General features: G+C 39.4%; 2 protein-coding genes across 5 annotated transcripts in view; one reads left to right on the plus strand and one right to left on the minus strand.

The window, feature by feature from the left end:
• Positions 1–9,509, plus strand: part of RAB3GAP2 (RAB3 GTPase activating non-catalytic protein subunit 2) — a 46,393-nt gene extending 36,884 nt beyond the window's left edge. For all 4 annotated transcript variants that reach the window (XM_042789633.1, XM_042789634.1, XM_032989188.2 and 1 more), the window contains 9 exons: positions 417–483; positions 1,230–1,300; positions 3,320–3,355; positions 3,906–3,980; positions 4,219–4,437; positions 6,177–6,266; positions 6,351–6,569; positions 7,153–7,311; positions 7,600–9,509. In XM_042789633.1, coding sequence (XP_042645567.1) covers positions 417–483; positions 1,230–1,300; positions 3,320–3,355; positions 3,906–3,980; positions 4,219–4,437; positions 6,177–6,266; positions 6,351–6,569; positions 7,153–7,311; positions 7,600–7,746 — 1,083 coding nt within the window. In that variant the 3' untranslated portion in view covers positions 7,747–9,509. The remainder of the gene's footprint in view (positions 1–416; positions 484–1,229; positions 1,301–3,319; positions 3,356–3,905; positions 3,981–4,218; positions 4,438–6,176; positions 6,267–6,350; positions 6,570–7,152; positions 7,312–7,599) is intronic.
• Positions 9,510–9,738: 229 nt separating this feature from the next.
• Positions 9,739–21,058, minus strand: part of IARS2 (isoleucyl-tRNA synthetase 2, mitochondrial) — a 29,751-nt gene continuing 18,431 nt past the window's right edge. Inside the window, exons 15-23 of the mRNA XM_032989433.2 lie at positions 16,554–16,662; positions 15,663–15,765; positions 14,518–14,643; positions 13,977–14,108; positions 13,205–13,311; positions 12,183–12,328; positions 11,820–12,010; positions 10,226–10,370; positions 9,739–10,100 (exon numbers count right to left, since the gene is read on the minus strand). Coding sequence (XP_032845324.2) covers positions 9,949–10,100; positions 10,226–10,370; positions 11,820–12,010; positions 12,183–12,328; positions 13,205–13,311; positions 13,977–14,108; positions 14,518–14,643; positions 15,663–15,765; positions 16,554–16,662 — 1,211 coding nt within the window. The 3' untranslated portion in view covers positions 9,739–9,948. The remainder of the gene's footprint in view (positions 10,101–10,225; positions 10,371–11,819; positions 12,011–12,182; positions 12,329–13,204; positions 13,312–13,976; positions 14,109–14,517; positions 14,644–15,662; positions 15,766–16,553; positions 16,663–21,058) is intronic.

Raw genomic sequence — 21,058 nt, forward strand, 5'->3', positions numbered from 1 at the left:
CAGAATAGAAGGTTCCTCTGAGATTGTTAAAAACTTACTTCATCCTAGGAAAATGGAATAAAAATTAATCTTTCTAGCACAAATGGATCTTGTATTTGAAAAATGACTGTAGTCAGTGGAGGTACCTTTCAGCAGAGTATGCTAGCAGTACATATAATAACACAAAACCCTGAAAATAGTGCTCAAATCACAATGTGCTTCATGATTACTGAAACATACTTTGGCACGTACATGTATGTTTGTGGATGGTAGCAGAGAAGATCGTAATATCAGATTAACTAGTAAACTTTATAACTGTCAAAACATAGTCGCTTGAAAATAATCTGCCTGGGCCCTTTAAGAATCAGTGGTTTACATTTAAAACAAGTTTTGAATAATGCAGTAACTTGTTCTTTTACTTTTTTGTTTTACATAAGGAAGCATGTTTTCTCATTAGAGCTATAGATCATCTAAGATGCATCATTAATGCTCACGTTCAGCACGGTAAGTATGAAGCTATTATTAAAATTGATCTTTGCTGAAATTGTGAAACGAGAAAATAAATGACTCTTGACTAGTGTCAATGCACGCAGTTCATATTTATGTTGGCCATTTTATCTAAAAAAAACCCCACAACTTTCTGCTGACGTTCAGGCTTTTGGTTTTCATGTTGAAACTGAGTTTTCATTAGAACCGTGAAAATAAGTTGGTTAGGTAAAGTTAGTGTTTAACTAAAAACATGTTTAAATAAAATTGCTCTGAAACTGTTTTTTTAATTTGTATTTAAATAGTGACACATGCTTCTTGCAGTCAAGTGCTTTTCATGCATTTCTTGATACTTTGTTTTAGTGAATGTGATGACAATTCTTTTTTGTAGACTATTTATGTATGCAAATACAGTACACTGTGTGCCTAAAGCACTAGTGTTAAACCTTCATGTTTACCACCAAAGTTTCCGTGTACCTACAATGTTTAACCCAGTCTACATAATACAGTAATTTTACTGAATGATTCATTGCACTTCTGACTGGTTTTGATCACCAAGGTAGTCAGTCCCTGAGAAGTCTGAAATCTAAAGTCCAAGTATAAAGCAGTGAGGATAACTCACAATTCTGTCTTTTTTCATTTACCATCTTTTTTTTTTAATTTCCCGCTCCATTAAATGAACTTTAGTCCATGGCTTTTCACTCCATACTTGTAAGATCTTTTTCCTATTCACCTGGAGTTTTACAAGTTGGTGATTGTTCTAGGTATCGCTCTGATGATGTGGAACACATTCATAGTAAAAAGGCTTTCTTCTGCTACGTATCTAATGGACAAGGTGAGTGCAGTATTGTGACAGTATTTTTGAGGCTGAATTTTTGTTACTAACAAACACCTGCTTAACTTCTGGAATTGATGAAGGAATGCATATTTTAAAATATCAAATCAGTGGAATGATCAACTACAGGCAGCTTTAAGTAATAGCTGCTCAGCACTGGCTGATGTGTAGTGAAGACTTATATACAGTGTTAGCTTGAAATAGCTAAATAAAAAGTATTTGTGAAACAGTTGAAACTATTTATGTGTGTGTATATAAAATTTTGAGTTAGAAAACAATAAATGACTTAGTGTTTTCTCTATGCCTGTTTCCTTGTAAATTATTGCCAGGAAACTTTCAGGTTCCCACAAACAGAAGCTTTTCTTAACGTTGTGATCCAAGTTTTACATGTTTTGAGCTCTTACTCTGCAAAATACAGAACATTTTGTGGATGCTGTTGAGCATTCTTAACTATTGCTACCATTGTAAATCAGCTTCTGTTCTAGTATGCAGCTTGTTTGCTGTGAATTTTAGCAGTCTTTTGTCCCTGCTAAACTTCACTTTTTTTCATGCTTATAAATATGCAGTGGATCTGTTTACTGAAGACAATTCTGTTTAGGACTGTAAGACGGTTTAGGAAAAGTGCTACCAGTAAGTGATAGATCTGTTTAAATGGTTTAAGGGGAATCTGCCTGTTGGGTGTAGAGCAGCAGCTAAGTGTGTTTCAGCATAAAAGCCCAGATGCAGAGAGAGAAGTGTTGATTGTGATTTTGTAGAAACCCAAAACAAACCAACAAAAAAACCCAGCACAAAGCCCACAAGAATTTACTGTCTCGTTTCCTTTTTTCCTTCTTCTTTGCTCCTTTCATTTTCTGCTTTTGGTTTTTGTTTTGCTCTCTAAGAATTGGAGATCGTCATCTTCATTGTTCCTTTCAACAAATAGGCTTAGTTGTATATACTTGTAGCAGGTGTTCTTTCTGCAAAAACTTTTCTAGTTTTAGTGTGTGCCTGTGTGTAAATCCACCACCATTACTTCTGCCTAGATTAAAAGCTGCGGGAGAAAAAGGTTTTTATTCACTAACTGGTTTTGCACACATCCGTTACCTCAAACAAATATCATGTAATAACAAATGTTGCTAACTTTTAATACTTACATATGTTTGAAAGCTGGAAATTAGTCCTTAGGGCTTGTGTTATAGAAGCAGGAGCACACCTGATCTTTCACCAACTTCCAGAAAAATACAGTTGCCAAATCTGTTGGCACTTGATCAGTCCCAAAATTGGCAGCTGAAAGTTGTCTTGAATTCAGACTTTGGAACAGCATCATGGATCACATGAATTCAAGTTTAAATAATCCTGTAATTCAGGACCCCGGTATCTCACTTCAGCTGTTGTTTAAGCTCTGCCATGATGTAATCATTACTTTTACTTTTTTTTGTGCTATGGAAGAGTGAATTTCCACTTATGCATATGAGCTTCGTCATGTGCAGTGTGTGATTCAACTTGTAGAAATTGGTGCTCATGGTAACGTTCCTAAACAGAATTGATTGAGGTGTCCCTTCCGAAGAATCCACGTGGGTGAAGCATGGAAACCATGTAATAACTTCCTCATTAGACCTTCTCCATCTCAATGAATATGGTGGAGCACTCACTCTTCCTTTTCCCTTGTTCCCCAGTGTTTCTTTTTAATATCGTGCTTGGAATTGTAGGTCTAGTTCTGTATTATAGAAATTAGTGGAAGTTTTTCAGCTGCCGTTGAGATTTGAATGAGGACCTTGGGGCCATACGTCTAATCCTAGACTTTAAGAAGGATGAAGGAAATATGGGCATCAGTGATTTTTCATTTCTGAGTTGTGTGATCTGTATCAAATCTTTTGCTGAAAGCAAGCTATGCAATGTGTTGCATTATGTAGCTGTGATGAACGACTTTTTTCATTTTATATTAGGAAAAAAATAATAAAAGGTTAAAATGTGGGGTAACAGATACATTATCATGAAAATTATTTAATAGTGCTGGATTTTTTTTTTTTTTTTAAACAGGTTGGAAAAGCTCCAAAGGACAGATTATGCAGACGGGCAAGTAATACTACTTTCGTCTAAATGGGAAGAAATAAATGAAGATACCTTAATTTTAATACTAGTTTGTGATTTATTTTTGAAAGTTTCAGAAAAATTCAAAATGCAGCTTTAAAGAAAATGTGAGGAATGCTAAGGCACTTAAATTAATCTTCATCTGACTGAGCAAATCAGAACAGTAGTATAATTTTGAATATTATAGAAGGTAGACTTGAGATTATAACATGACAAATAACTGTTATTTTTCATGTGTAATGTCATTAGTTACAGCTTTTTTGGAAGACGACCAGTATGCTCAGAAAGTGAAATTTTCTGTGTGTTCTTTAGAGACACAGTATTGTAAATGGCTACATTTAGCTTTATTTCTATTTTTTTCCATTATTTCTAATTCTGTGTTGTACTTCAGTGAATATTTGTTTACCATTAAATATAATAGGTTAATAAACTGAGCTGAATGTGTTTTATGTCAACAACTGTCTTCTCAAACACAGAGCTAATAAAAGTCTCTTTCAATTCTAACTGAAACAACTGAAATTGTACTGTTTAACAGGACGTAGGCATGGGTGACACAGCAATGACAGCTTTTCTTGGCTGCTGTTCAGATCTTCTGCAAACGTTGCTAGAGGTAAATTTGTTTTTTTCCCCTAGAAAGTAAGGAACTAATTGATGAAAATTTAATTTTAAATAATACGGTTATACTAGTTCCTGTATTGTGCAGACAAATATTAATGAACTTCTAGAAAATAAGAAAATTCCTTTTGATTTCACTGCAGAGAGTTTGTGATTAAAGCTGTGTCTTTTGCACAGAAGGCCACCATAGATGACATTTTGTGCCTGACTACTTCTCTGTGTTGCTCTGGCAGGCTGACGTTAGTAGCGACGAGATGCAGGCTCCCATCTTAGATACTGAAGATGCCTGGGTGTCGGTAGAAGGGCCAGTGTCGATAGTAGAACTCGCCCTTGAGCAGAAACGCATTCACTACCCACTGGTTGAACACCAGTTTGTGTTATGTACTATCCTGTATGCCATCATGAGGTTTTCCCTGAAGAGCGTGAAGCCTCTTTCGCTGTTTGATAGCAAGGTATGGCTTTTGGAAGCATACATCTTAATACTGTTATCCTCCTTCTCGGTCTCTGTCATCCAGGCTAGCTTTCGCTCTTTAAACAGTTCACGCATAATTTTATGAAAGACATTTTGTCCACTGTGGTGCACTAATGAAATTGTCACCAGAATTCAGGCTGAGATCCAAACTTGGTGCTTTTCCTTGCGAATAAAGGACTTATAGTGACCTAAGATGCCTGAAAATCAGCTCCTTAATAATTAGCTGGCCTGAAAATACTGCATTGTAAGAACACTGGATGTCTGATTTTTCTAGTTGCTTTGAGAAGTGCCAGATCTGAGAAAACATAAATATTTAAAGTCAGAAATGTTATGTTAGTGTTGCTGTTGTATCCATTATTGCTGATGATTATTCCAAAATTTTGAGCATCTCAAAGAGAATAAACAGCTTGTCATTTAATGCATATAAACCACTTAAAAAAAAAAAAAGTCACTGCATTTAAAATGCAGTATATCTCTTATCAGAGCTTTACCCTGATACAAAGCAGATACCACGCTTTGAGCTTTCTTCCTCCTAGCTTTACCATACTACAATTCTAAAAAAAATTAAACACAAAGTACTGGTATAGACTGTCATTTAATTCCTGCTGGGGAGAAAAATGATTTAGTCCTGTAATACTTTTTTCTTAATGTCTTGCTGGAATTCTATAAACACAGAATATTACTCTCCTTTTGCCATAGGTTTTTGTCTGCGTGAAAGCTCTGATGAAGTAGTTGAGTCTGGTTTTAGCATTTTAACATAGATCAAATTGCATTTTTTTTTAATGCCTTTTTCTTTTTTTTGCTTATCTGCTAGAAAGCATTATACTAGTTCTTGTCATTTAGGAATGCATATTACATCTCCAGAGTAAAATTAGATTCTGTTCCGGTGACTGCTTTGTTTTACATACAACTGTCATACTCAGCTGCTGCCTTTTTACCTTCACTCACTCAAGATCTCCATTTGTTCTGTGAGGTTTAGGAGACAATTTCTAACAGGTCTTTACAGAATCTTGGCTGATGACTGAAAAAGTGGTTAAAAGTTTTGAAAACCATTTATTACCTTATTTCTGACAAAGTCGTTATCTAGACCAATGCATTCATCATTGTCTTTTAACACAGGCATTTTTTTTTTTTTTTTTTTTTTTTTTTTTTGTGCCAGTTTCCCTACTCCCTATGTTAGTACAGAGCAGGACCTCCAGGGGTGCTTGGCACGGAGCCTGTCACTGCTGGAGCATGGTGGGCTGAAACAAGGGCTACCATGTGCCACGGTCAGGGTTTTACCTGAAATCTGATTAATCTGTAGTCAGGAGACCTTAAAAAAATACATCTTATTTATTACCTCTTGATAGAGTTGACACCGCTTAATTTTATCAGCTAGTTTGCATTTCTTCCTGTGTACTATGTTTGGTATGTTGGTCTAGAGCCAGGGACCAGGAAATATATCCAAACTTCAGCTGCAGCTGGTAGTCTATCAGCTCCCTAGTTTAGTACGCAGGTAGTTTTAAGTTTGAAAGAAAATCCTTGACACATTATTGCTTGAACAAAAGTTTGTTTTCTTCTGTGGCTTGAATTTACAATCTTAATTTTTTTCCTCAAAGAGAAGTAAAAGATGCAGTAGAAATTAAATATAAAAAATAAGTAGGCTTCTTGGTATCAGATCAAAATGGATTACTTGTATTCCCAGTATCTCTGAGGTCTGTCTTTGGTTCTTAATTCTAGGGCAAAAATGCATTTTTCAAAGACCTTACTTCAATTCAGCTGCTACCTAGTGGGGATATGGATCCAAATGTGTTATCCATACGACAACAGGTAGGTGTAATTTTTGTGCTGAAAGCTCTTAAACTTCTAAAATTCAAAATAATACTGAAGTAACCTGCAATTTTTGCTTCCAAGTTCTTGGTCAAAGTTGTGAGTGCAGCAGTTCAAACACTATGTTCACCACAAAAGGCCAAAGAAGTCTCAGAAGAGGAATTGTTTCATTTTGAAAAGGGGAAGAATTGGCCAACTTTGGCTGTGGACCTGGCTCAGTGTCTTCAAATCTCTGAGGATGTGATCAAAAGGCATTATGTCTGTGAACTGTATAGTTATGGGATGGATCATCTTGGTGAAGAGGTAATAACAGTTTTAACAATTTTAAATCAGTACAACATTATGTCAGATATTCTGCTAAAATTACTTTGTCACTGAAGATGCCTGGACAGGTTAGGCAGGTATTATTAGGCTTGAAAAATCCCCAGACAGAAAAAGTCAGAGGCTGGAAAAGTACATTTTCAAGACCAGTAATTACCCTTGTTTTTCCTTCTTCTCGAGAAGAATCTGTGTATAACAACTAGTGGAGACACGATAAGGAGTTACACTACTGGTCTAAACCAGTACAGCCTTTTTTATTTTACTATATTTTAGTGTCAGGAATCTGCTTTTTATACCTGTCACCTCTTCTTTGAGGAAAAGTGTTCTTGTCTAAGGACTAGTAATTCCTTCCTTTTCTTGATCTGCCATCATTCGCTCTTGGGCTGTTCTGAAGCTTTTAATAATGTGCTTTATTACAGTAACAGGTAACACAAGGAACAGTCTCAAAACTATTTGTCCTTTTAGTATTGAGAAGCTGCTTTTGATTAAAGCTTTTCAAGCCTCCAGATAACTGAGCTGTGTCATGCTGAAATGGTTTCTAGTTCTTCTATTTTTCTATTTTCAGGCCTTTCTTCAGGTGACTGACAAAGAAGTGCTTGCATCACAGCTGCTCGTGCTGGCTGGACAGAGACTGGCCTTCGCTTTACTTCATACGCAGACAAAGGAGGGTATGGAACTCCTTGCTAGGCTTCCTCCAACACTCTGTACTTGGATCAAAGCTATGGTAAGTTAAGCTCAGTTTAGGAAAACAGGTTGATTTTCAGAAGCTTCTGTCCACCAAGACAGAGATTACATCTGAATGACCCTTTCTTACCAGTGGAAACGAGAATTTGGTCTCATTTTTCCTGGCGGTCGTTCTCTTTCATGAAGGGTAAAGCAGCTTCATGGGTCAGAGAATCATCTTAACTGAGTTAATAGACCTTAGTGATCTGTTTTATAAAGTTCAGGAGGGCTTGTAAGCAGATGATCATCCGTAAAATCACTCCAGCGCTGTGTTTGTTCTTCTATGCAGGACCCCCAGGAACTTCAAAATGTAGAAGTACCAATTGCAACAACAGCTAAACTAGTTAATAAAGTCATAGAGCACTTACCGGAGAACCACGGGCAGTACAGCCTTGCCTTGAACCTGATAGAGGCTGTAGAAGCCATCTCGTCATGACGTCCTTGGTTAGCACAGGTCTGCTATGTAGTGGTATAATGCATGATTTTACACAGTGAGGCTGAACTTTGCAGAAAGAAACTTCTGTGTGGGTCTCGTTAAACAACGAAAAGAACAATGCTCCCCATCCCAGAATTTCAGAAGGTAATTTTAAATTGGAGTCCATTTTAAATTCTGCACTAGTACAAAGATGTTCAGTTTCTAGTACACTTGTCAGTATCTGAGATGCTTTGTTATTTATTTCTGATGAGTGCTTTTTGCAGTAGCCTAAATTGGATATATTTGACAGCAGTTTTAGTTTGTTTACAAAATCACATCTTGTGAAATTCTGTATCTCATGCTGGCAGTAACTGCTGCAGTTTGTGTTTCATGTATGATTTGTTTTCCAAAACAAGCTGTAAAATTACACCCGAGCAGAATATCAGTCTCTGAAGCTACCCTGTAAAGCCAATACTGCTTTTTCAGAAGCTAGAGCTGGCGCTAGGCTCATGCCTTGTAACTGCATGATACGGGACAGTGAAGACTGCACTAGATGTAGGATGACACGTGCTGGGGCCTTATGCAAAGGGAGCACAGCCCATGTTTAGAAACAGCTTAGGAAGGAGAATCCAATTCTCCAGACACAATACAGACTCATTGTTTAGTCCAGATCCGCCAGTATTGTCTGTAGGGTGCTGGGCTTCAGCTAAAACTGGATTTACATCCCTCTCCTTTGTTATTAAGCTCTGCTGAGACTAAGTAGGTCAAGGAATGTCTTACTGTAAGACTGTTCCCCATCTTATCACTGTAGAAGACGTAGTATGCTATAAATCTCTGCACGTTAACTCGTAGTCAGAACTTGCTTAAATAGTTGACCCAACTTCACTGAAGATCTATAGTACTGAGTACTTTAGCCTTAAAAAAACCACTTTTATTTATGGTACCTACAGGGAATCATAGTGAGTATCTTCACTATTGGAGTGGTATTAAGCAGGATTATCTTGCATCAGTTAGTACTGTTTACTTTCTACTTAAAGGAAGCCAGGAGAGAAAAACTAGATTGGTGTGAACTGTTTTGTCTTGGAAGTCAGCTGAAATTACTGGTTCCATCTCGTAACCTGTTCCTCTTGCGTTGTATGTAAGACACAATTCATAGTATTCTGCTTGCTGGAGACAAAATTTGGTCTTATCTTTCTGAAGTATGTGCTGCTGTCACCTAAGGGTTAGACTCCCCCTAAAAAAAGATTCTAAAGGCTGGGGAGGTGGTTTAGTTCTACACAGCCTCTGTCACCTGTTCAGCAACCCCAGTTCCCCGTGACCGTACTTTAAGGCGGAGGCTGCTTGGCTACTGAATGGTTTGACTTTCTACAGTGATGTGAGATCAGAGTAAAGAATAGTAACAGTAAGGGGCCAGCTCTGGCCTGTTTTAGGTACCTCTACACTGACTTCCATAACAGGTTAAAACAGCTGTAGGGGAAAAATTGAAGATGGCAGGATTGTACAGGTGACTTTACCCGACAGCACTTCAACCTTTTGCTGAAATGAGTATTCTAGAGATTTGGTCATTGTAGAACCCGAGGAAAACCAAAAATGTTTCTTAGTTGCATTACATTCCTGTATCCTGGTACAGCTGTGTAAAGGATTTTACTGTAACTGAGTATCATGTCAGAGATGACACTACACCAATCAAATCTGTAATGTATTGTAAGTAATACTCTGTATATAGTGCTTTTTTGTGTCTAATTTGCTGTGGATTTGTGTAAATTGATTAAATAAAATTTGAGGTTTCATTGTGTCTTTTCCTTGTGTTTAGGGAACAGTGGTCACCCCCTCTTCTTCTGTTCTGTTTTACAAGAGGAGCAGACACTCCAGGGTAGAGAGGACTGGGTCTCTGAGGCTGTGTAGAACCACCTGCAGACAGTATAAACCACTGCTGTTTTACTGGGGAGTTTCACTAAAATGGAAGTGAATTTCAAAAGCATAAAGGTTGCTAAAAACAAGTAATTCTGTCAGTTATTTTGAACCACTCTTTTTATTAAGCTGAAAAGTGATATACACAAGTAGGTATATATACATAAGGTTCCCCTAAAACACATGATGACTCTGCTCCTGCTGGGGCTTCAGCATCTGCTTCGACAGGCTTTGGTACACAGCCCTTGGGGTGAGGCACCGCTCCTGGATACCTCAGTGCTCAGGAGCAGCCTGGGCTGAGGCCTTTCCTCTTCACGTGCTCCCCCTTCCTGCCAGGACTTTCAGGCAGCGTGGGCAGGGAGTGCTCGAGGAATGGGAAGTGTAGTGCCGGCAGCGAGGGCACTTGGCTTTGGCAATGGGTAGGGTTATAACTTTATATGCAGATTCTTCACGGATGTCTCCACCTGCAAAAGAAAGCATTACTGCTGAGATCGGGGAGGGGTAGTTGGCATTCTCAGCTCTACATGAGGCAAACAGCAACGTAAGTGTAGTGCAGAAAAGAAGTGGCTGTTTAGCACAGTTCTCTTACCTTCCAAATTAATCAGAAAGGTCCCTTTGGTGATGGTTGCAGCTGTAGGTGTTTCTTTAGGTAACTCGCTCAGCAGGGTTGTCTGGGAAGCCATCATTATTTCATTCAGCTCTGAACTAGTAGAAGTTTCTTCAGCCTGCAGTGCCTAGGGAAGAGAATTAAGTTTCAGACTTGCCACCTGGTTTTGTTCTTCAGCATCCTGCAAAAGTGGAATTACCGTGTATGTGACCGTAACAGCTGTCATAGCTTTCTCCTGAAAAGAGCACAAGCTTGTTTACACACACATGTGCCCCCGTGTGTCTGACTATATGCATATAATTATGTTTAAATCCAGCATCAAAACTGAGGGCTACCACTGCCTGCTTTAATAATCGTTTTGTAGCATCTTACGACAGTGGTTCTGAATCAGTGAATGATCTGAACCATGAGCCTGATTACTTACTCCTGCCAGGAGTAAGAGTGCAGACAAAGGGCAGTGTCCAAACTTTCCTCTGCAGAAATTTTCTCACCAAGAAAGCAGATCACTTTGGGAGAGCACTGCCAGTGGCACCAGAGCAGGCGTTTCCAAGGAGTCCGGAGCTAGAGGCCAGTCACAAGTGACGTAGCTTAGGGGTCAGTGGGGGATCCAGTACTGCTTGACATACCGCTCACCGAGCTGGGGGCCGGGGCAGAGCGCACCCTTAGCGAGTTTGCTGGTGCTACAGTGCTCGGGGGGGTGGCTGATACACCAGCTGGCTGTGCTGGCCTTCAGAGGGACTTAACAGGCTGGAGAAAGGGGCCAGCAGCCACCTCCAAGTTCAGGAAAGGGCAATGCCCCGATCCTGCCTGGCGGAGGAAGAACCCCAGGCACCTGTACAGGGCAGGAAAGGAGCTTTAACAGAGAAGGTCCTGGTGGAGGAGCAGCTGACCCCGAGCCAGCACTGTGCCCACACAACAGCCTGCAGCACCCTGCGTCAGGATGAGCGCTGCCAGCAGGGTGGAGGAGGTGATCCTTCCCCCCTGCTGAGACCCAGCTGCAGTGCTGGGTCCGGTTCTGAGCTCCCCAGTAAGAGCGAGGCGTGAACTTGCAGTGAGTGCAGCAATGGGCCATAAAGATGATGGACCGAAGCATCGCGTTTATGAAGAGCGGCTGGCAGCTGGGACTGCTCAGCCCAGAGAAGAGAAGGCTCAGGGGGATCTTATTAATGTATATAAAATACCTGATGGGAGGGTGTGAAGAAGACAGAGCCAGGCGCTTTCAGTGGTGCCCAGTGACAGGGCAGGAGGCAACAGACAGAAATGGAAAGAAGGAATTCCAAGAAAACACAAAACCATGGTTTTTTTTACCACGAGGGTGGTCAAACGCTGGCACAGGTAGCCCAGAAAGGTTGTGGTGTCTCCATCCTCAGAAGTAATCAAAACCCACCGGGACACAATCCTGGGCAACCTGCTCTAGCTGACCCTGCCTGAGCAATGGCCTTGGGCTACACAGTCTCCAGCAGTCCCTCCCAACCTCAACTATTCTGTGATTTTCTGGCAAGTACAAAGCAGAAGAAATGTCACAGAAATTACTATTTTTTGCAAAGACATCACTATTCTTAGTTGCACCTTTTACCTCCATTAATTCAAACAGCAATCCAGGCTCAATTACAATGACAGCTTCATATTCCAAAGCGTTCTTGCCAGAGATGGAGCCAAGGAAGGAGTCTCTCATTGCACATGCACCTTCGATTGCTTCCTCAATACCAGGCTTCTTCCATGCTGAGCTTGTGTTAATCCAGCCAGTACGAAACACACCCTCCGTGTCTTGAAAGCAAAGCAAACAGAGGAATTTTTAATTGAGTGTCTTTCTATTCAAGTGTTTATTACATGAAGAAAAAAAAAAAAAAGAACAGCGTATCTCTGTATTTGCATTCCTTTTAACTGTGCAGTTAAACAGTGCACTGAAAGAATTCCTTAGAAATTACACAGGCTTTACCTTTCTTATAAGGGAGGTGCTGGAAAACCTCCTCTGCCAAGTGAGGAAGAATTGGTGCAAAGGATCGGACTACTACATCTAAAGCCTTTGCTAGTACAGTTTGACATGAACGACGCTTAGGATCTTTTTCTTCTTCACAATAGAGCCTGCAAGACAGAGGTGAAAGCTGGAAAGTATTCACTCGTATGTTCATGTTACTGTTCTTGCTCAAGAGCCGTACTTTCAGAATTCCCACTGAAAGGGCAGAAGTCTGACCTAGCTTGCTTTTCTAATGAAAACTTTTCTTAATTGCCCTTCCAAGGCAAGCACAATGTTATAGGTACAGGGATATCGCCACATGCAGCCACATTTTGTCAGGAAAGGAGACTTTGTGCGTGGCATGGTAATTTGCTTCATTTGTATAGAAGAGAATCTTTCCTCAGGGAGTTGAACCTGCAGCTCTGTTAGCCCCTTGTTCTGGTCCATCTATAAAATTTAGCATTAGGGCTTTTTCCCTTTTTTCCCCCTCCTTTACTTGCATTCTGGAAACTAAAGATCAGTATAACCCTCCCTCCCGCATGAAAAAGCCCTTTCAAAAGTTACAAAGGTATCTGTCAGTCGCATCCTTAGGATTCTTTACCTGTTTTTTATATCAGTGAAACAGATTAGGTTGCTGAGATAAGTGCTAAAAGCCCTTCCCCCTACCTTCCCAAATTCAGACACGCACAATTCTAGGTAGAAATACAGATCCAAGAATCTATTTTTAAAATTTTATTTCGTTTTAAATGTGTACGCTTGATTGCCTTTCAAAATGATCCAGTACCCTTAGTGGACAGAATATAGAAGCACAGCGATGACAAAAAAACAGTTGAAAGCAGCTAAGCCTTTACCTGTGAGCTTTACGGCATGAAAGCACAGTATGTAACTGTGAAATGTCCTCCGAGATACCTGCATTGGCTCAACGTGCACCTGGAATGTTACTACCTCCATCTCAAACTGACTGACTTGTTTTTTCCCTTTAACAGCACCAGTAACAAACCTACCTGTCTTTGATTATGCTGAAATAAAAATTAGACAAGTTTCTGGAACAGAATGCTTGTAACAATCGAACAACTTTGCTGTAATCGTATTCTCTGTATGCTTCTGTTACCTGGGAGAGGGAGCAGAGAGATAAGAACAGTCTATCGGTTTTTATCACATGACATACAGTGACAACCCCTGATGAACCTGAATTTGCTGGAACTGTTATATGTAATGCAAAGCCTGGGAGAATCTTTTCTTTAAAAGGTTGTTGGAGGTGTGGGGGGGAAGTTAATTCGGCTAAAAATTGGGACAAAGAAATTACTTCAATTCAAATTTGAGGGGAGAGGACAGGGGAGACCCCAAAAATTATGCCCATACTTTCTAATTCAGAAGAACGGTTCTGAGTGACAAAAATTATTAAATTTTGGACTACAGCAGATATCCAAAGCTCCAGAGGTTTTTTTGTTTGTTTTGTTGTCTTTTTGTTTGTTTGTTTGTTTTTTGTTTTGTTTTGTTTTTTTTTATATCCTACTCTATTTCTAAAGACTTCTAATTTGAGTCCTTGGGCAGGGTGGGAAGTGATAAAAATGGGCCAATGTCAAAACTGAGTTAAGAATCTCAAAGACTGAAACTGACTTAAGGGAGTGCACATTGCATCAAAGAAACCTTTGTGGTCACAATTTGCCCGCTTAACACATACTCTTTACTCCTACACTTAAAGGATTTTCCCTAACGGGTAAAACCAACGAAAAACGTTATGCATATATTCATCTAAATACAATTTACCCCTACCTTGCTTCCATAATCTTGCAATAAATGCAGCATGTATTGATCTACTATGTACATCTCTGAAGGGGGGATGGAATCAGTTTCTGGATTGAAGCCAGCCATGTTTCCCAGCATGAAGCGCAGTGTGTTCCGAAGCTAGGAACAAACCAGAAAAATTCAACATGAATGGTCTGCACTTCTGATGAAACATAAAATGGTAATATTCTATAATGAATTAACTAAAGTTGGCTGTTTTTCAAAATGATTGTTTGAACAGTTACAGAAGTGGCATGAAGAACATATGCCAAAAGGACCTATAGAAAAGCAAAGCAAAGACTGGCTATCACCAAAGCATGCTGCAGAAAACTAGTCTTTCCCTTAGTACGCTTTACTATTTGATCCACAGATCTAAAAAGCAGCAGAACCTACCCAAATGAGTTTGGAAAAGCTTCCTTTAGTCTAAAGCTTGAAAAGCTTTGCAATGAATTCTACTCAGCCGACACAGAACCGAACATAAAGAGGACCTGTCACAAGGATGAAGAGCATTAACGTGTTTGGCTCTTACCTTGTTGATATCATCTCTTGCAGCATTAAGCACAACAGGCCCAATCAGCACCTCAGTAAAAACGTTTGATTCTGCCACCCACCAGCGGAGAACATCGGCACCGTACGGCGGATCCTTGGTGTGATCCTAGGGACAGACGGGCACGAGTGGAACTGCTGCCAGCCCCGCAGCACGGCCAGCAGTGCAGTCCCCTGCTGTCAGCGCTGTCAACACATCTGGAAGCGTGCCCCGAAGGCCAGGGCAGCTGGAGGCCTTCACCCTCTTTTAGCAGGATTTACTGTTAAGCCAGGGCTGCGCCATACACCCGCGGCAGTCTGTGTACAGGCAGTGCTAGAACTCGGGTAAATTGAGATAAACTCATCTTACAGCCCTGAATCCTTTGAACACCTGACATTAAACCAGCAAGGTTAATATCTAAAGCTACATACTTCTTTTTTTCCCCCCTTCAGACTGTTTTCCACCCTGTTTTCAACTCTGAAAATAGCTTCTCTCTTTTTTTGAAAGAAGAGAAACTGTTGTTTTATTGAATCAGAAAAGCAAGTCTTTGTGAAGATTGATTCCTTTGTCCAGAGAGTTGAAAAATATGCTTAGCAGCCTCAGAAGGACCAACAGCAAGACTGGGGAGGGAAGAAAATTCAGAGCATCACTTGCAGTGCAACTTCCCTGATCACAGGATGAAGTAAGTTTCCAGAGTCAATAAAGAGCCTCGGCTGAGAGCAGACAGACTGCTGGGGTGCAACCGCGACTCTGGCTGCTCTGCTGCCAGGCCCAGCTTGTAGGTTTCAGTCAGTTTGAAAGCACAGGTTATGTAAATTTGTTTTAAAAATCTCCCTCCAATCACTCCATCAACAGTGTTTTCAAGTGAAAAGGAACCATTCTATACTTTCTATATAATGTGTTCTCTTTCCTCTTTGCACAAAATAAAGGTGTGGGGGTTTTTTTTGGCACTACATTTAAAGCAAAACAACTCAAGGTTTTTACTCCAGCCAAATGGAACTGCAGTGTAGCCAAAGTCTTTAGAAGAGCCTTACAGAGTTCTGCTACAAGACAGCTGTTTAGAGAAAAATATGCCACAGGACAGCTGCATCACCTGGTAGTGAAAAATTTTAACTAGCAATTCGAAGAAACTCAAGAGTTCGACTTACTTCACCTCCATTGACAACTACATCAGGGTCAACCACATTGCCAATAGATTTAGACATCTTCTCCCCTTTCTCACCAAGAGTAAATCCATGAACTACCAAAGTCCTGAAGAAAAGATTTTAGTGGAGGAAAAACAAACAAAAACCAGTAAAAATCTATGTTCATTTCCAATGAGGATATTTCTAAGTCAAAACATACAGAAATCTTCTATTTCAGTAAGCTTCATCCCCTGAGCTCAGCCAACCACGAATACACTGTACTACCATCCAAGTAGCACATACAACTTGATTTTTCCTCATTTAATTTTGCCATGTGAGCAACAGATTGTTTGCTGATATCCAGGGCACATGTAGTTCAGATGAATTAAAGACTAAAGTATTATTGACTCTTTAAGCCAATACATTTCCCAAAATTGCACAGCCTCCTTGCAACTGACCCACATTACCCTCTCCCCTGTGCTTTTCATCTTCCAGGGGACAAACAGTCCGTCCCAGCTCCGGTACAAGACATGCACACAGGGATTCTGAACTCCTCACGGCCTAACCTTCAATTCACAAGTCAATGATCTTGGAGATTTTTGTACTGCACCTCCCATAATAATCCCTTTGACCACGGGAGTGGGAGAGGTGGCAAAAGAACAGACCTGTATCTGATAATGTAACAGCATATACCTAAAAAATGGCTGAGAAAAAAAAACATTATGATGGAAAAAAATTAAACAATAAATCCATTACAATCTAATCCAAGAAAAACTTTATACTGAAAATGTAAAAATACAAATCAGATACTTAGTAATGGCTTGATTTCTCTTGTTTATACACTACTGTCCACACTTATCAAAAGCCTGGTATGTAATAAAGGAACTAGCGATGTATCTGCAATACTGCACTTACTTATATGGTGCTTTTTTCCTCGTTGCCACACTAGTTAATAGAGATGATTGAAACCAACCTCCCAGTTGGTCTTTTCCTTCAAGGTATGTATCTGCTCTTTGCTCTGCACCTTTCAAAACAGAAGATTTTGTTTAAAATATCAGCCTGTATCTTCAACAAGATATATTCAAACGATTAATACGCTTAATAGAAAAACTCTGAAAGTGATTAGTAAAATGTATTCTGCTCTTTAAACCCAGTAGGTAAGTTACTTTTATAAATGGTGTATGGTTACTTGAACATGATACAAGTGATTCATTAGTATCACATTTTTTTAAAAAATCCAAGACTCACTGGACTCCAAAATTTAACAAATAAGCTTGCTTTCCCCTGAACAAAATAATAAATTATGGAAACAGAAGCTATCGTGCTCAGCGCACTTCGTAAGAAATTCTCAAAATACCTTCCAAGTACTCCTAAACAAACTGAAGGAACCAAGACAAGATCAAATACTGTGGAGTAAATAAAAATCTGTGCTACAACCTGAAACTTCTCCAGTTGGGAATTACTCAGAATCTGAGTCACAGATGTAACGGGCCTGGCTAGCCTGTGTATCAGGTATTCTCAGAGACCAGGAAGCTTTGGCAGTGACTGCGGCTCACCTGCGACAGAATTTATATTTCTGGTCACTGGTGCTCCAGGAAGTTTAAAAATTTCAGGAAAGAGTTAGGACAACAGGAGAAACAGAAAGCCTGCTGTCAAAGAGTGGGGTCTGGGTCTGCCTGGCTTGTTTAGCTTATCCAGGTGAAGGCTGAGTGGAAATATTATTTCCTATAAATACACAAAGAAGAGGAATGCTAGAGAAGAAGTGGAGCTAATGAGTACAGTTGGCATCAGAGAAAAAATGGGCTACAAGGCCCACAGACTGGGTATGAGCTGAGTGCACATTAAAAGCAGAAGAGCAAACCCAGCTTTCCCACAGGGTTGAAAGAGGGCAGCAAAGTTTTAATGGTTTTACTGGTAAAATTCAGTCACTGTACAAAAAGGTACAAGATTTGACTCAAGAAGTCCCTCCTCGTCCTAAACAATCCCAGACAGGTCACCATCAGAGTGAGAACAGAATAATGTGGAACACAGCAGAAAATGCAAATCAAAGCCTGCAAATATGCAAAATTATATGCATATTTGACAGGAATTTAGTTTTGATTTTAAGAGTTGGTGGTGTAATTTTCCAGATATTCACACAAAAGTTTCTCTGCTCAGTTTTTAATCCACTAGCTCCTTTTATCCTCTTCCTAGGACCCCCGAGACAATGCTTCTTTCTGCTGCTGACACACTTGATTTATTTGTTTAACTTAATGGAAGTTTCGATATTTAGATCCATCCTGCAATAAAAGGAAGTTCAACATTACAAAGGTCAAGGCCATACAGTTCCAGCTAGCACAGGAAAAATGTGTGGGTGGATGTTATGGTTTTTAACACATTTGTTTATTTCTTCAAGAAAATCTACAAAGAGTTCAGGTTTTAAAAATATAGTAAGTAGCGATCAGCCTTTGTATTAGCAGACTGCATAAATACTTGTGAGGACAAGATGAAAAAAAGACTATTTGTGGTAAGGAAGAAAATAGCAGTGGGAAATCTGTAACAACACATTTGTTATTTACAACTAGTTTACTAGCCACTGGTTTTAGAGAAGTGAACTTTTCATGGAAATGCCAGTAGTTACAACTTAGAGAAGAGTTTAAACAAACAACTGATTACAAACAACAAACTGTATTGGTCTTTTCTGACAGGAATTAGTACATCTGGCAGGCTGGATAATGTAGCCTCCAAAGTTAATGGAGGCCTGAATGTTTTATCTGCAAAAATGATCTGTATCTGTAAAATACAAACACGGGTTTTGCATATACAAAGCCTGCCTTTTAAGTGCACAGGTAGCTCCTCTACCTCAGTTTCACTGAAGTCGTAATGGTTATACATATTAAATAGAACAGTGCGCACGATTCTTGGTAAATGGAAGAGTATGTCCGACAACCCAGAAAAACTTTTTAGTTGTTTATTTTACACTGAGGTATAGTACATAGGTCATTAAGGAGAATTACAGTTTATGATCCTCCTGGTTTGGATTTCAAGATTCCATATCTTTGATCTTATAGACTTTGACTTTTAGATTAAATATATTGTATTTTAATGCCAGGAATGAATCGTCTAAGATAAATTCAAGTCTCTCAGTCAGCACAAAAGTTTAAACACTAAGATAGGCAAGTTGTAAAATAATCACATTCATCCAGTTAAATATTAGCCAATAAGATAGGGAAAAAAGTTATGATGTTGAAAACTACCATAATTGCAATACAAAGCTATAGGTAAAAAGCTGTGTGACTTTTACCAATGGTATATCGCATCACAATAGAGACTGGACTGCATTTTTTTTATGAAATATTTTGAAAAATAATAATCTCGAGGTTGTAGTGCAGATAGCACTCTGCCCATGAGGAAAATGTCAAGAACTGTAAGAGAACTTTAAGACAGAAGAGAATTCTCTAAAATGGACAGCTATTGACATAAGCACTGTCAAAAGGCTGAACACAGTGAACTTCAAAGTGAAAAAGAAGAAGGAAAAAAAAAAAAAAAGTCCTAGGCACCACAGCATTGAGTATTCAAAATTAGCAAATGCTTTTGAACCAAATTTTCCTTTTACCACACCTTCTTTTTGGAAGTAGTGTATTAACACTCTTCTACCTCACTCCAGTACTGTGGAAATGAACCTATTCACATGTGAAGCATTCAGACTTAAATTTTAACATTGCATAAAAGAATATGGAAACAGATTTTTCAAAAAATGAGGCATGTGTAGCAAGAAAGAAACAGGATTAGATAGCACAACCGTAAATTGTTCAGTGAGAACAGTTTTAGGCAAACAAGGCATTAAAAAAGCTGACAATATCCCCAAAAAACTTCAGTAGCAGTGGGTTTTTCAGAGCACGTTGCATTTGTGGATCTGCTCTCAATGGTGCAAGGGAATTAATACTTACTTTACACACCATCTAGTCATAACTGTAGATTTTTGCTTTTTGTGACTACAGTATCTAAATCCTTGATCTTAGCATGTAAGTCGCACCTTCCTACCTGCCACATTGCTGATGTAGAATGGTTTGGTTAATTTGTCGTTTAGCTAGAAGTGGTACCTTTGACACACCTAGTCTGGAAAAAGGAAGTCAACTGTAATTCAGTGAAAAAAAAGCGTCTTTAAGTCATTTCCTTCAGAACTATGCCCTGTCTCTGGTAGGAAATGCAGCAGGGCAAGCGTTAGAAACACTACTACATCCATGCAACCTATGACTGAGGCCATTGAGCTTGCTGTCACCAAGCAATTCCGTTAACCTGCTCAAAAACCTCATACTGCAGAATCTCCCTCTTCTATTCCTCCTTCCCACCCCCTTCCCAACCTGCCTTGTATTTTGAAAGCAACCTGTGTGGCCAGCAGCTAAAGGGATGAATTTTATAACTGCTGCATCTTGTTTAATAAGATTGGACACAGTTGGTTCAACTCCAGTGAAAACTCAGGCCTAAGCTCCCCAAATTGCAGAGACGTTGAAGAGAACTACTTATTTCTGTGAGACTGGAACTGGCAGGGAAATCTGTAACGCCTTTTATTCCTGCTGCTTACTAACAGACAGATCATTGATTTATAATTTTCAGTAACTTGAGTTCATGGTAGAGTGAAACAATTATAAATATTAGTCTCACAGTTTTAGCCATCTATTATATCTTTCAGTTGCCCTGAAATTAACTCCTGTGCTGCAGAAGAACCACTGCCATACATGACACTGTCATTAGAAGGCAAGCAATAATCACTGTTATCACTGATCTCCTGCTACAAACTTAACAGACAGCACTTTACAGGTAGCATGACAGCTTTCATGTGCCTCTGGGCTTTCATGAGTTTAAGCCATGGGAAGTTTTTCTCCTTATGACATTCTCTAAGCAATTCTGGATTTCTCTGTGGATTTCATCCATTTTTCCCCAACAGTACTTGGGAACAGAATCCCATCAGCTAGCCTGTTTGTAAGCTTTGCCAAATATTTTTCTTGACACAGTATCTGCAAAAAGTTTTAAAAGCTGGAGCAAATTGGGAAATACAAATCTACTAATTCAACAACTTCTCTTGCACGGTGCATTTTTCGTAAGGGGTAAACCAGTAATTTCATATGAATCACTGAGACTGTACCTCCGCTTCTGGCAGTGGCTGGCAGCCTCAATTACATAGGAAGAGAGGAAATGCAACTTTTGTGTCATTTCTGACGATTAAGAGGCTTATGAGATCACACTGCTTGTTAGTCCTTCCCCCAACTTCTGAACCACTGGGGCCACTCCAGTCATGTCAGACAGCAAAAGAAGATGCCTTAAACACAAAAAGTTCCAGCAAGTTTCATGAAAATAGATCACTAGATAGAGAAGAGGAACTTGCAATGGTTCCATGAAAGAAGTTGTCTGTACTGTGAAAGACCCAACATATATTAGAC

This window comes from Tyto alba, unplaced genomic scaffold, assembly GCF_018691265.1.
Source record: "Tyto alba isolate M040663 unplaced genomic scaffold, T.alba_DEE_v4.0 Super-Scaffold_16, whole genome shotgun sequence".
Lineage (NCBI taxonomy): Eukaryota > Metazoa > Chordata > Aves > Strigiformes > Tytonidae > Tyto > Tyto alba.